The sequence below is a fragment of the Oncorhynchus tshawytscha genome, linkage group LG03, assembly GCF_018296145.1.
Source record: "Oncorhynchus tshawytscha isolate Ot180627B linkage group LG03, Otsh_v2.0, whole genome shotgun sequence".
NCBI classification, from domain to species: domain Eukaryota; kingdom Metazoa; phylum Chordata; class Actinopteri; order Salmoniformes; family Salmonidae; genus Oncorhynchus; species Oncorhynchus tshawytscha.
The window spans coordinates 16,106,802-16,123,120 of NC_056431.1; the positions used below are offsets into that span (position 1 = coordinate 16,106,802).

Sequence of the window (16,319 nt, forward strand, 5' to 3'; positions counted from 1 at the left end):
CTGTGTTTGATGCACTTTGTTGTCATACAGTGTATCTCTTTGTCTTGTGCCATGTAGGTGAGACAGGCTCATTTAGTTTTCTGTATTTCTATTGCCTAGTGTGGTTGTGTCTGTGTATGTTTCTATGAATAGATCTCTGCTAATCATGCACACATGAGCCAGTGCTAGTGCTCCTTCGTCACACACACGCTTGCACACACATACACACACGTTTGATTTACTATCCTTGTGGGGAACAAAACATTGATTCCCATTCAAACTCCTTTTTTCCCTAACCGTTAACCTAACCCTAACGCTAAGCTCAACCCCTAACCCTAAAACGAAACCTTACCCTAACCCTAATTGTAACCCTAACCCTAACTCCCAAGCCTAAAATAGCTTTTTTCCTTGTGGGTTCTGATGAAATGTCCCCACTTGTCCGAATGTTCCTTGTTTTACTATCCCCCCACACACACAAACACACTTCAAAGCCTGGACCCCAGAGTGACTTGGCTGGTTCTAAGGCAGTTGTACACACAAACAGACAGTGATCCGTGGGGGGCTGTGGGTGTGGGGGGCTGGAGGTTAAGGTCCAACCGGCGTTGGGTAAGTTGTGTTTGGCAGCGGAGTGGCGAGTAGCTTGGTGTTCACCCCCCAAGTTGTCCTGGATGTTGTATATAATTTGTTCTCCATATCATTTGTTCTCATACTCTCTCTCTTCTTTATTTCTCTATTGCTCCTCTTTTTCTTTCTTTCTCTCTTTCCCATCTCTGCCTCTCTCTCTCTCTCCCTTTCCAGGGTGTGTCATCCCTCTCAGGTGGTTCTTCCGTTTCCTCACTGGGAGCCCAAAGAGAAGCCGGTCAAAGAGGATGACGTAGGACCCCAGGTCACACACATCTACGAGGTACATACACACACAGTAAAAGCAGTAGCCCTGTAAGTGCTGTCTGCTGTCTGATCAAAGGCCTCCTGAACAGTTCTAATTACTGTCATAAAGGAAGAGAGAGAGAAAGAGAGAGCGGGGTGGAGGGATACGAGGGGGAATCAGACAAACACTACCGTTCAAAAGTTTGGTGTCACTTAGAAATGTCCTTGTTTTTGAAAGAAAAACACATTTTTTGTCCATTAAAAGAACATCAAATTGATCAGAAATACAGTGTAGATATTGTTAATATTGTAAATGACTATTGTAGCTGGAAATGGCAGATTTGTTAATGGAATATCTACCTACATAGGTGTACAGAGGCCCATTATCAGCAACCATCACTCCTGTGTTCCAATGGCACGCTGTGTTAGCTAATTCAAGTTTATCATTTTAAAAGGCTTTTTTTTTAACAGTATTTTTATTGGAATTTCACAATTTTCACCCATATTAAGAGATACAACAACAGAGACAAAGCACACAAAAACAAAAAAACAGCACTCACTTACACATACCTATATATATATATATATATATATATATATATATATATATATATATATATATATAATATATATATATACAGTGCCTTGCGAAAGTATTCGCCCCCCTTGAACTTTGCGACCTTTTGCCACATTTCAGGCTTCAAACATAAAGATATAAAACTGTATTTTTTTGTGAAGAATCAACAACAAGTGGGACACAATCATGAAGTGGAACGACATTTATTGGATATTTCAAACTTTTTTAACAAATCAAAAACTGAAAAATTGGGCGTGCAAAAAAGGACCTTAAAGTATCATAAAACAGACTTACAGACATTTTCCTTTGTGGGAAAAAAACATTATTTCAATGACAGACACATCAGGGTTACCAATTAAGGTGGTGCTCTTCAGAATATAATGTCTTACTTGTAGGAAACTGAAAAAGTCCTGCTTTGGGAGTCGATATTTCTCGACCATCTGCTCAAATGACAATAAAATCTTATCAGCAAATAAGTCATTTAGCCTGCGTATGCCCTTATTAAGCCAAAAGTTAAAGCCAGCATCCAGCAATCCTGGACTGAAATCTGGGTTGTTAAGAATTGGGGTAAGAGCAGAGGTTAGTTTGGACCTTCCCAGGAAGCGTTGAACTGATCTCCATACTTTGAGTGTGTTAAGTGTAACGGGATTATTGCAGTGATCTTCTACAGACTTGAAACGTCTGAAAAATAAAATATCCTGTAAGGGGTACTTTGAAAGAAAAGTCTCAATGTCTAACCAAATAGAGGAGTCATCATTTGTGATCCAGTCAGAAATATAACAAAGGTGGGCACACCATTTGAATGATCCTGATATTGGGCAGGTCCAAGCCGCCCATAGAACTTGGCAGCTGCAATATTGCCATCTTAAGTCTTGGCTTGCGTTTACTCCGTATAAAGGAAATTAGCCATCCATTTACATCCTTTATTACCTTATTGGAGAGTAATACTAGGATCATTTGGATTGGGTAAAGTAGTCTAGGTAAAATGTTAATTTTCAAGAGGGATATTCTACCCAACCAAGAAATCGGGAGAGAGTTCCAGCGCTCCAGATCCTGTCTTATTGTATCAAACAAGGGAACAAAATTGGCTTTGTACATTTGCATGAATTTAGGAGTTAAAAAAATATACCCAGATACATGAAACCTGAGGGAGACCATTTAAAAGGGAAGGGGGGAGAAGTATTAGGTACAGAGTGTAGGCTACCAAGTGGCATAGCCTCTGACTTAGTTAGGACATTTTCCCTTTTTGAGAATAAGTGAAATGTTGGCTTCTCTCAGCGTTTGAGGGAGCTGGTCATTTGAAAATTAGTGGATAAACATATCACGCAATGGCTCAAGGATCAGGCCATGGCACTCGTTATAGAACTCACTACAAAACCCGTCTGGTCCTGGGGCCTTACCATTTTGCAGATTCTTAATTGCGAACATTATCTCTTCCTTGGTAATAGGGGCATTAAGGAGAGACCTCTGTTCTTCGGAAATAGTGGGGAGCTCAATCTTACAAAAGAAGTTCTCCATTAATTTGGGTGCATCCTTTGGCAGTTCTGAGGCATAAAGGTTTGTATAAAATGTCTTAAATGAGTCACTTATCAATTTATTTTCATATAAATGATTACCATTAGAATCAGTAATAGTAGCAATTGACTGAGAGTCAGCTCTCTTTTTAGCTAGGTATGCCAAGTACTTTCCTGGCTTATCGCCATGTTCATATAGCTTTTGCCTGACAAATCTCATTTTCTTTTCAGCGTCCTGTGTTAGGAGAGAGTCTAACGTTGATCTAAGGACTGATATTTCCTTTAATAGGGCAGGAGTGGGCGTTTTAATGTAGTCCTTCTCTTTAGTTAATAGAGAAAAATGCTTTAAACTCTGTAATAAAATATGATGTGAATGTATGGTCTTTAAGAATGGTTGTATTCAACCTCCAATGTCTTGACCGATTGAATGCCCCATTGAGTTTTATGTCCAGGATCACCTCAGCATGATCAGATATGACTATGCTTCCTATCCTAGCGGATAAAACAGACTGAAAAGACGTCCTGGGCATAAAAAAGTAATCTATTCTAGTCTGACATCCATGAGGTGCAGAAAAAAAGTGAACTCTCTGTTGGAGGGATGAAAAGCTCTCCAGACATCCGCATACCCCAGATCATCACAAATAACTTTAAGTGACTTAGCTTGAGGTGAGAGTGAAGCTATACCGCTGGGAAACTTATCAATCAGGGGGTTCAACAAGCAGTTAAAATCTCCTCCAACCACTGCAGTGTCCGAGTTTAATTCTGAAAAGTCTAGAAATACCTTAGTGAGGAAATCAGGGGGGTGAGCAGGGGGGAAGTAAATATTCATTATGGAAATGTTCTGCCCTTGTAAAGTACCATTAATTATAACAAAGCGACCAAATTTATCTTTCAAACAATTCAAGACCTTAAGTGGTAAGTTCTTTTTCACCAGAATTGCTACACCTCTACTTCTGGATGTAAATGATGAGGAAAGACACTTGACCAAACCCCCCTTGTTGTAATTTCAGGTGTTTCTTATCATCCAAATGAGTTTCTTGCAACAGGGCAATATCAATATTTTCTTTAAAAAAAAAAAAGACAGTACCTTCTTCCTTTTAATGGGGTTATGGCTCCCTCTAATGTTCCATGTACATACACGCAGTCCGTTACCTGCCATTGTGTCTTGACCATTCAATATCCAGACTGGATCCTACTGTAAAAGTGGGGTGGTACCTTTTTCCATGTGTTGAACTCTCCTCTATCTCACCGAGCATAAACAAACAATATGAACCCTGAACTCGAACTATACTAAACCCAAAAATTAAACATGTAAAGATCCAAAAGGGGGTTTTCCCACTAGCTAACATGCAGGGGATTTCAACTCTCCAATGTAGACTCTTAAGTCTGCATTGCCACTCAATAGCCTCATCCTTTATATGTATGGAAAAGAAAATCAATAGAAGAATATTGAGGCTCTTCCACCTAAAACCAAGCCTGGGCACCAATATGGATTCACACATATCTCAGCCTGAGCTATAGTGGCTATTACTTTAGCAAGAAAAATAATAAAGATACGAATATTACTGAGCCGGAGTACGTGAGGACTCACACCACTGTTTCATGATCAGATTCAACCAAAAATAAACAAAGTTATCCAATGCTACGGAGGTGCAGCTTAAAGTTATTTACCCGAGAGAGTCAATAAATGCAGCAGCCTCTTCAGGTCTGTAGAGCTTTTTAGGTGATCCGTTGACCACAATCTTCAATGTGGCCGGGTACAACAGTGCGTAGTCCATCTCCATTCTCCTGAGTCACAGCCTTCGCCTCATCAAACGCTTTGCGTCTTCGGACAACCGCAGTGGAATAATCATTGGACCGGGTATCGGTGCTTGAGAGCGATGGGCTCTGTCCAGCTTCACACGACCAGCCTTAGTGTCCATTTGTAGGTAGCCAGGGAGACATTCCTCAAAGAATTTTACTGAACGTGTCCCTTCAGAATTTTCCGGGAGTCCCACAACACGAATATTGCATCTGCGTGTACTACTCCCTTCACAGAACAGCGCAAACTTCAATTTCTTGGCATGGAATAGCCTTCATTTCTCAGAACAAGAATAGACTGACGAGTTTCAGAAGCAAGCTCTTTGTTTCTGGCCATTTTGAGCCTGTAATCGAACCCACAAATGCTGATGCTCCAGATACTCAGCTAGTCTAAAGGACAGTTTTATTGCTTCTTTAATTAGCACAACAGTTTTCAGCTGTGCTAACATAATTGCAAAAGGGTATTCTAATGATCAATTAGCCTTTGAAATGATAAACTTGGATTAGCTAACACAACGTGCCATTGGAACACAGGAGTGATGGTTGCTGATAATGAGCCTCTGTACACCTATGTAGATATTATACGTGTGTGTGTTGAAGATGCAGTGAAGAGGGACATCTGCTGGATGTCTGCAGGGTCTGGGGCTGCACTGCTCCTGTCCTGCAGTCTGTCCAGCTGGTTATAGTTAGGCCGGCCAGAGTTTCTCTCTCAGAGAATTCCTGCCTGGAGCACTGGGACCATCTCCTGATGGTGACTCACCATCACCACCCTCAGAATTAATGAGTGTGTGGAAAGGGGCTAAGCTGAGTGGCTTGGTGTTCTCATACTCTCTCTCTTCTTCCTTCTCTCTACTTCCCTCCCTCCCCCTCCCTCTCTACTCCCCCCTCTCTCTTCCTCTCATCTCTCTCCTTTCCCTCTTACTCTCTCAGCTCCATAACTCAGGTCCCAGCAGTATTCGGGAGGCGGAGCTCCAGGTGGGCTGGCCCTCTCGTTTCCGTGACGAACACCTGCTCTACGCTCTGGAGGTTCTAACGGAAGGACCAATCAGCTGCCGGAGCAACACCAGCCTCAACCTCCTGGGCCTACAGGTAACACAATAACACCTCCTGCTAAGACTGGACACTGGACACTGTACTCATGCACTAATGTTCTATATGAATTAACCTGTATTGGTCTCCAATGCTTCAGAAACAATGGCATAAATGTTTTTGTGAAATTACAGCTCAGTTAGATCAAATATTTACTGACCCGATCTAGCATTGATGCTAGTTCTATGAGCTCAGTTCTTCTCATAATAAAATAGGGTAATAGGATGTCATCTACCGTCTGGTTTATGTTTGTGATGATGACTGAGTAATGTGCTTTAATGATGACAGGACAAAGTCACTCATTCCATGTTTATTGAAGACTGTAGGAGGACAGAGAGGGACTAGTAGAGTCGGCCCATAGCAGGGTTGGTGGTGAAGAGCAGGATGCCAGTAAAGACAATGTGATTGTAGTTGTCATCATACAGCCCCCAGCCCTTAGGAAGCCTTGAGTACACCAGGTCATCTTTCTCTAGCTCCAGAGCCACGGCACCTGTCATGTACTCATAACCACCATGGAAGTTGTCATGGACGTTGTATATCATTTGCTCTCCATTTTTGACCAAGTAAACACCCATTTTCTCTGTCCAGGCTCTCGACCCATGGAGGTGAAGTAGTAGACTCCTCTCACTGGTGCTGAGAACATACCTGTATCAGAGGGGAAGCAGGGAGAGATCAGCACTATCCGTCTCTCTTAGGCATTGTAGCAGCCTGTTAGTGGTTTGGGTCTGTGCCAGTAGCTGGCCCCTGTGGGCACCACAGGCGCCCGGTGGCACCATAATTGGGGAGGACGGGCTCATAGGAACAACTGGAACGAACTGAAGTGAATGGTTTCGAACACATCAAACACATACCATTCCATTCACGCCATTCCAGACAATGTTATGAGCCGTCCTCCCCTCAGCAGCCTCCTGTGGTGAACACGTGAGCATGGAGATTGTGTGTTTATGTTTATACCTTTATCTGAGTTGTAGATGTATTGCTGTGTGGGTGAACCTGTAGTATTGTCGGCGTAAGTTTCATCTGTAGTATTGTCGGCGTAAGCTGTACCTGAGTTTGGGTCGTAACCGTTGCCAATGTCGGTGAAGACTTTTTCATAGACCAGAGTGATCTCAGTTTGAAAGGGTCCCACATACCAGAGTCCGTCAAACCAACAGAAAAGGCCAACTATCTTCTGTGCGAACACATGAGAATGAATTCAATCAAGCCCACCGAAATGTCTAACATGTCTTCATTTCATACCACACTGTGGGTTTGATTGAATTTATCTGTTCTTACCTAGCCTTAGTTCCTCCACCTGGCTCTCAGCAACACTCAATCTTGCCTCCAGGGCTGAAATAGCAAGAAAATAATATCTTAATAAACAGATACTCTGAGGGTAGCTTTGTTGTCATTGCTGTGCTTAGATACATCCTGATTAGATCAGTCAGCGACTAACAGTTCTTGTGATGGCGTTGCTTCCAGAGGCAGTTTGGAACATGGTAGTGAGTGCTGCAACCAATGACAGATGATTTTTACACGCTACACACTTCAGCACTAAGCGGTCCCGTTCTGTGAGCTTGTGTGGCCTACCACTTAGCAGCTGAGCCGTTGGTGCTCCTAGATGTTTCCACTTCACAATAACAGCACTTACAGTTGACTGGGGCAGCTCTAGCAGGGCAGAAATTACAAGCTGACTTGTTGGAAAGGTGGCATCCTATGACGGTACCACGTTGAAAGTCACTGAGCTCTTCAGTAAGGCCATTCTACTGCCAATGTTTGTTCATGGAGATTGCATGGCTGTGTGCTCGATTTTATACACCTGTCAGCAACGGGTGTGGCTGAAATAGCCGAATCCACTAATTTGAAGGGGTGTCTACATACTTTTGTATATATAGTGTATATAGTCACCTGCGTTCTTTCCCTTCAGTTCTGCCACATGACTCTCACTGGCTGTCACTCTGGCCTCCAGGGCCAGAAAATAATGCATACAAGAAAACAATAAACTGTGATGTAGCTTTGTAACATTGCTTTCCTTTATAACATCCTAACATTAGCTGAATCATGTTCAGGTGAAGCGTAGATGTAGTAGCTCTGATAAGTAAAACATTTTAGTCACCTGCATTCTTTCCCATCAGTTCTGCCACCTAGCTCTCACTGGCGGTCACTCTGGCCTCCAGGGCTAGAAGATCATTTATGCAAGAAAATAATTTATTTTGAAAATGATAAGCCATGATGTGGCTTTGTTACATCGCTTTGGTTTCTCATATCTTGACATGAGCTGAATGTTATTATGTTCAGGTGACAAATACATGCAGTCGTTCTTATAAGTGAAACATTTTAGTCACCTGCATTCTCTTTCTTCAGTTCTGCCACCTGCCTGTCGCTGGCTGTCACTCTGGCCTCCAGGGCTAGAAAATCATTTATGCAGAAACATAATTTATGGTGAAAACGATAAACCAAGATGTAGCTTTACCACAACCTGAAATAAACTGAATCATGTTAAAATGAGACATATACGTAGTATTTTTTATAAGTAAAGATATATAGTCACCTGCGTTCTTTCCCTTCAGTTCTGCCACATGACTCTCACTGGCTGTCACTCTCAAACAAATGTATTTATAAAGCCCTTCTTACATCAGCTTATGTCACAAAGTGCTGTACAGAAACCCAGCCTAAAACCCCAAACAGCAAGCAATGCCGGTGTAGAAGCACGATGGCTAGGAAAAACTCCCTGAAAGGCCAGAACCTAGGAAGAAACCTAGAGAGGAACCAGGCTATGAGGGGTGGCCAGTCCTCTTCTGGCTGTGCCGGGTGGAGATTATAACAGAACATGGCCGAGATTTTCAAACGTTCATAGATGACCTGCAGGGTCAGATAATAATAATCACAGTGGTTGTAGAGGGTGCAACAGGTCAGCACCTTGGTAGTAAATATCAGTTGTCTTTTCATAGCCGATCATCTACCGCATCTGCTGTCTCTAGAGAGTTGAAAACAGCAGGTCTGGGACAAGGTAGCATGTTCAGTGAACAGGTCAGGGTTCCATAGCCGCAGGCAGAACAGTTGAAACTGGAGCAGCAGCACGACCAAGTGGACTGGGGACAGCAAGGAGTCATCAGGCCAGGTAGTCATGAGAAAGACCCCCGCTATGGGGCGCAATCGGGCAATGTAGGCTTTAACATTACAAGGCTTTAACATTACACAATCGTCCAACCTTCTCTCTCACACACACACACAGTAGGCGTGGTTACAATAGGCTAACGTATGTCAATGGTTTTAGGAACAGCAGTAACATCAGGCAGGATTTAGGCTACCAACTGCCTAACCAGTTGTAGCTCAATCTTGGGTGCAATGATCATGTTCCCGCACTGACGGACTGTATGGAGGCTCATTGACTTAATGTTACGTTAGCCTACATGCTACACAAGCAAAGTTATATATAGTATATATATAAAAAGTTATAATATATATATATATTAGCCACGACTTACCGTGTAGGGGTTGCTTTGTAGCTTCAAATGTCGTAACAAAGTTGGAACTGTCTGTCATTTTCTTCCTGCATATTTTGCAAGTTGCAATCCGTTTTTTGTTGACTACAGCGTAGTATTTATGTCCGAAAATAATAATTTTGTGTATCATCATTCCATGGGCTACGACTGAATTCAACCACCGACATTCATCTGCATTGCCGCGTGTAACTTTGCACAACCTGGCACAATTTGATTGACTGCTGTCCGATTCAAACTGTAATCCGTTAAATGAAGAGTTGATGCGCTGCCTGAGACAAGGCAGAGTTTAGATCTCCCCCGCGACACTCTGGCCTCCAGGGACAGAAAATAATGCATACAAGAAAACAATATACTGTGATGTAGGTATTGGAAACATTGCTTTGCTTGATCACATCCTAACATTAGTTGAATCATTTTAAGGTGAAGCGTACATGTAGTACGCAGGTCACTGACCATCTCGAATCCCACCGTACCTTCTCCGCTGTGCAATCTGGCTTCCGAGCCGGTCACGGGTGCACCTCAGCCACACTCAAGGTACTAAACGATATCATAACCGCCATCGATAAAAGACAGTACTGTGCAGCCGTCTTCATCGACCTTGCCAAGGCTTTCGACTCTGTCAATCACCATATTCTCATCGGCAGACTCAGTAGCCTCGGTTTTTCGGATGACTGCCTTGCCTGGTTCACCAATTACTTTGCAGACAGAGTTCAGTGTGTCAAATCGGAGGGCATGCTGTCCGGTCCTCTGGCAGTCTCTATGGGGGTGCCACAGGGTTCAATTCTCGGGCCGACTCTTTTCTCTGTGTATATCAATGATGTTGCTCTTGCTGCGGGCGATTCCCTGATCCACCTCTACGCAGACGACACCATTCTATATACTTTCGGCCCGTCATTGGACACTGTGCTATCTAACCTCCAAACAAGCTTCAATGCCATACAACACTCCTTCCGTGGCCTCCAACTGCTCTTAAACGATAGTAAAACCAAATGCATGCTTTTCAACAGATCGCTGCCTGCACCCGCATGCCCGACTAGCATCACCACCCTGGATGGTTCCGACCTTGAATATGTGGACATCTATAAGTACCTAGGTGTCTGGCTAGACTGCAAACTCTCCTTCCAGACTCATATCAAACATCTCCAATCAAAAATCAAATCAAGAGTCGGCTTTCTATTCCGCAACAAAGCCTCCTTCACTCACGCCGCCAAGCTTACCCTAGTAAAACTGACTATCCTACCAATCCTCGACTTCGGCGATGTCATCTACAAAATGGCTTCCAACACTCTACTCAGCAAACTGGATGCAGTATATCACAGTGCCATCCGTTTTGTCACTAAAGCACCTTATACCACCCACCACTGCGACTTGTATGCTCTAGTCGGCTGGCCCTCGCTACATATTCGTCGCCAGACCCACTGGCTCCAGGTCATCTACAAGTCCATGCTAGGTAAAGCTCCGCCTTATCTCAGTTCACTGGTCACGATGGCAACACCCATCCATAGCACGCGCTCCAGCAGGTGTATCTCACTGATCATCCCTAAAGCCAACACCTCATTTGGCCGCCTTTCGTTCCAGTACTCTGCTGCCTGTGACTGGAACGAATTGCAAAAATCGCTGAAGTTGGAGACTTTTATCTCCCTCACCAACTTCAAACATCAGCTATCTGAGCAGCTAACCGATCGCTGCAGCTGTACATAGTCTATTGGTAAATAGCCCACCCATTTTCACCTACCTCATCCCCATACTGTTTTTATTTATTTACTTTTCTGCTCTTTTGCACACCAATATCTCTACCTGTACATGACCATCTGATCATTTATCACTCCAGTGTTAATCTGCAAAATTGTAACTATTCGTCTACCTCCTCATGCCTTTTGCACACATTGTATATAGACTCCCCCTTTGTTTTCTACTGTGTTATTGACTTGTTAATTGTTTATTCCATGTGTAACTCTGTGTTGTCTGCTCACACTGCTATGCTTTATCTTGGCCAGGTCGCAGTTGTAAATGAGAACTTGTTCTCAACTAGCCTACCTGGTTAAATAAAGGTGAAATAAATAAAAATAAATAAAAAGTAGCTCTGATAAGTAAAACATTTTAGTCACATGTATTTTTTTGGCCATCAACTCTGCCACCTGGCTCTCAATGGCTGTCACTGTGTTCACCAGGGCTGACAGTTCTGCTGCTTGATCTGGATAGAGGCAAAAGGCATTATCCTAAGGGTTCCTAAGGGCTGTTAGTTGGCTTCCCAAGGATAACATTAGTGCTGCTTGGCCTGGAATGATATAAATATAGTAGACGATATGTAACATCTACCTAAAGTAAAGAAAGTTTAAAAAATATTGAAATAGATATATACACTGCCTTTAGAAAGTATTCACACCCCTTTACTGTTTTCACATTTTGTTGTGTTACAGCCTGAATTTAAAATGTATTACATTGAGATTTGTGTCACCTTTTTTTTATTACTACAAAATGTAAACCTGAGTCAATAAGTATTCAACCCCTTTCTTATGGCAAGCCTAAATAAGTGCAGGAGTAAATGTGCTTCAAAAATCACGTAATAAATTACATGGACTCATTCTGTGTTCAATAATAGTGGTTAACATGATTTTTTAATGACTACTCCATCTCTGTACCCAACACATACAATTATCTGTAAGGTCCCTCAATCGAGTAGTCCCTCAATCGAGTACTTATTTTCCACCATAATTTGCAAATAAATTCATTAAAAATCCTACAATGTGATTTTCTGGATTTTTTTTCCCTCATTTTGTCTGTCATAGTTGAAGTGTACATATGATGAAAATTACAGGCCTCTCTCATCTTTTTAAGTGGGAGAACTTGCACAATTGGTGGCTGACTAAATACTTTTTTGCCCCACTGTATGTAATGTCAAAGTCAAATAAAAATTAAATAAAAAAAATATATTCATAAAAATGTGATAACTAAAATATAGTCGTTGCATATGTATTCTGCCCCTTTGTTTAGGCAAGCCTAAATTAGTTTAGGAGTAAAAAATAGGCTTAAATACTTTAGCAAGGCACTGTAAGTGTGTACCTGTAGTGTTTTTTGTATAGATGGTTGGTTGGTCTTATAAGTGGTATGTAATAATTTGACCTAATTCTCTCCCCTCTTGCTCTCACACGCACTCTGTGTCTCTGTCTCTGTGTCTCTCTGTCTCCCTCGCTCTCTCTCTTTCTCTCTCAGATGTCCTCTGTCCAGGACACTCCAGAATTGTTGGGCTTTCTGAGAAACAGTAGCTCTCCTCACCGCTACAGACGAGCCACCAGCGCTGCCCAGCCCTACATCAGCAAGACCCTGGTACTTACAATACGTGCACTTCATTATCAGCAGCCTTGGATTTCACTGTCAGCTTGTTTGGTATTACTATACAGCAGCAGTTTTGGAATGTATATGAACTCTCTCTCTCTGTCTCACCCACTCTGTAGAACTGCAGTAACATCATTTGTCTAAGAGTTCTGTGTGTGGTTGGGCGGTTGGACCGTGGTCAGAGCGCTGTAGTCAAGATCCGTTCCCGACTCTGGGCTCACACCTTCCTCCAGGTGAGTACACAAACATAAACCCAAACTTATGTACTACTGGGAGTATTCATATTAATGTTATTATTAGTATTAAGAAATAAAGTATCTATAACATCTATTCACCTTGCAGAGACGTAACGACCCATACCTCCTCAACTCCACCGTGTCCTTCAGAGTGACGGCCCTGCCCTACCGCCTCCAGCCCTCCTCCTTACCCCAACACACCACTTCAGTAAGATACCCCTAACACTTACCCATACCTATACAGTCTTAGAAGGAAAGGAGCCTGGAACAACCTTCTGAGGTTCTAATAATTGTCGCACAGGGAACCTTTCCAGTTCAAAAAGGTTCCATGAGGAACCCCTTTGAAAAGGGTTTTCGACAGTGGTGGAAAAATTTACCCAATTGTCATACTTGAGTAAAAGTATAGATACCTTAAAAGAAGGTATTAAAAATCCCATGGCACTTATCGTAAGAGTAGGGGTGTTAACCCCGGTGTCCTGGCTAAATTCCCAATCTGGCCCTCAAACCATCACGGTCACCTAATAATCCCCAGTTTACAATTGGCTCATTCATCCCCCTCCTCTCACCTGTAACTATTCCCCAGGTCGTTGCTGCAAATAAGAATGTGTTCTCAGTCAACTTACCTGGTAAAATAACGGATAAATAAAGAGCCAATACTCAGCTAGTCTAAAGAAGGCCAGTTTTATTGCTTCTTTAATCTGGAAAACAGTTTTCAGCTGTGCTAACATAATTGCAAAAGGGTTTTCTAATGATCAATTAGCCTTTTAAAATTATAAACATGGATTAGCTAACACAGCGTGCCAATGAAACACAGGAGTGATGGTTGCTGATAATGGGCCTCTGTACGGCTATGTAGATATTCCATTTAAAAAAAAATCAGTTTCCAGCTACAATAGTCATTTACAACATTAACAAAGTCTACACCGTATTTCTGATCAATTTCATGTTATTTTAATGGTCAAAAAAATGTGCTTTTCTTTCAAAAACAAGGACATTTCTAAGCGACCCCAAACTTTTGAACGATATGCAATGCACAATGCAGAGAACTCCGGAAGAAGAATGATCATTTAATTACCATAGCGAATTATTGTAATGTTTGTTTATGTGTCAATTAATCCCATAAGGGATGGGTTGGCGATTTGACAAGAAAATATCAATTTCATTCAGTCATTCATATAGTAATAAAGTGGTAACTATTCCAACTTTGGGATTTGCATGGACTCTCGAGGAACTCATACATCTCTGTAAACCCCATTGAAGCTACACAACTGTCCGTGTTCAACCTTAACATGTGATGACAATGCAACAGAACAGATGAACAGGAATGACATTTACCCCCACGGGTGGCCTGAAAAGCCACGCCCACACTAAGACATGCCTCCAGTCAAGGGTTTTGCTACATTGAAACATTAAAGGTTCCTCCATGAACCTAACCATAGGTGCAAATGTGAACCATTGACTATCAATGGTTCCTCAAAGATCTCCAGGGTTCCTAGAGTCACCACTAATTCTAAGAGTGTACCCTGCCCTACTGCTTACCCCAACACACCACTTCAATAAGATACCCCGAACATGAACCCTGACCTCTACCTTGCCTGATAGCCTCCAGACCTCCTACTTACCCCAACACACCACTTCAATAAGATAACACTAACCCTTACCTCTACCCTGCCCTATCACCTCCAGTCCTCCTCCCTACACCAACACACCACTTCAATAAGATACCCCTAACATGAACCCTGACCTCTACCTTGCCTGATAGCCTCCAGACCTCCTACTTACCCCAACACACCACTTCAATAAGATAACACTAACCCATACCTCTACCCTGCCCTATAGCCTCCAGTCCTCCTCCCTACACCAACATACCACTTCAGTAAGATGTGACATCCACCCCAGCTATTACCTACAATAACCTTTACCCTGAACCCCACCCAGCATGTAACTAACTGTGATTGTGTGTGTTAAAGATGGGTACACTGGTGCTGTGGGGGACTCCTGATGTGGCGTTTGCTGTTCCTCTGTGGGTCATCATCCTGGCCATCCTACTGGGACTGCTGGTCCTGGCTATGCTAACACTGGCCATGTGGAAGGTACACACACACACACACACACACACACACACACACACACACACACACACACACACACACACACACACACACACACACACACACACACACACACACACACACACACACACACACACACACACACACACACACACACACACACACACACACACACACACACACACACACACACACACACACACACACACACACACACACACACACACACACACACACGACTTTAGTATAACTTAACCCTCTCTTCCTCAGTGTGGGTTCTTTGACCGGGCACGGCTGCCAGCGGATGACGTGTCAGACCGTGAGCAGCTGACCTCTGACCAATTAGCAGACGCCTAAGAATGCCCACTCGCGCCATGGAGACCAGTTCTTGATTCAAGGAAGCTGTTTGGGAGGAGTTCCACCTCTTGAGTGAAATTAAACTGAAATGAGATCTGCAGGCAGACTGCACTTACAGATCAAAGGTTCTTTACCCCTTTTAAAGCTGGTCTGTCATCAGTGATTGGACTGCAAGCTCACAGGCCAAAGGCTGAAGTGCCATTAAGACTTGTATTCAAACATCACCAGAGAGACTGGGAACAACCCACACAGATGGAACTGCACACATAAACACTATTTAAGCAAACACAACCACTTGGATGTATATGAGGCCTCAAGACAATCTTGGACAGTAGAATGGACTCTGGTCCTAACCCTGCTTGTAGTTGAATATGTTTCTAGGCACCGCTTGCCTCTGTGGGTTAGACTACTTGAGGATCTGTATGGTTGGATAATTCAGTTGGAGTTAACCAGTCTGGCTAACTTCAAATGGAGTTACCATCTGATGTCAGTGACTTTGTGTCTGCCTGCTTTCACTGTTAAATACATTCCACCATTGATCAAATGCACACACACACACACACACACACACACACACACACACACACACACACACACACACACACACACACACACACACACACACACACACACACACACACACACACACACACACACACACACACACACACACACACACACACACACACACACACACACACACACACACACAGGGGGCTGTATATATCTATGGATGGTGTATGTGCAATATTGGGACATTCTGTGTGATACTGAAGCTTGTTTACACTGGTATTATTTTATTAGAACTTGGTGTTCAAATTCTTTGTGTATATTGTTTAGTTAGTATACTATTGTCTTTGTGTTTTTGTTGGCATATTAGTATAAACAGTGCCTTCAGGAAGTATTCAGACCCTTTTACTTAAAAAAAATATATATTATGTTACAGCCTTATTCTAAAATGGATTAGATCATTATTTTCCCTCATCAAGCTACACTCAATAACCCAT

The 16,319-nt window shown here is 42.7% G+C and overlaps 1 protein-coding gene across 1 annotated transcript in view; it reads left to right on the forward strand.

Moving 5' to 3' along the window:
- Positions 1-15,892, forward strand: part of LOC112244635 (integrin, alpha 8) — a 59,188-nt gene extending 43,296 nt beyond the window's left edge. The window contains exons 24-30 of the mRNA XM_042310654.1: positions 778-883; positions 5,668-5,826; positions 12,525-12,638; positions 12,767-12,880; positions 12,990-13,091; positions 14,854-14,976; positions 15,226-15,892. Coding sequence (XP_042166588.1) covers positions 778-883; positions 5,668-5,826; positions 12,525-12,638; positions 12,767-12,880; positions 12,990-13,091; positions 14,854-14,976; positions 15,226-15,312 — 805 coding nt within the window. The 3' untranslated portion in view covers positions 15,313-15,892. The remainder of the gene's footprint in view (positions 1-777; positions 884-5,667; positions 5,827-12,524; positions 12,639-12,766; positions 12,881-12,989; positions 13,092-14,853; positions 14,977-15,225) is intronic.
- The last annotated feature ends 427 nt before the right edge of the window (positions 15,893-16,319 follow it).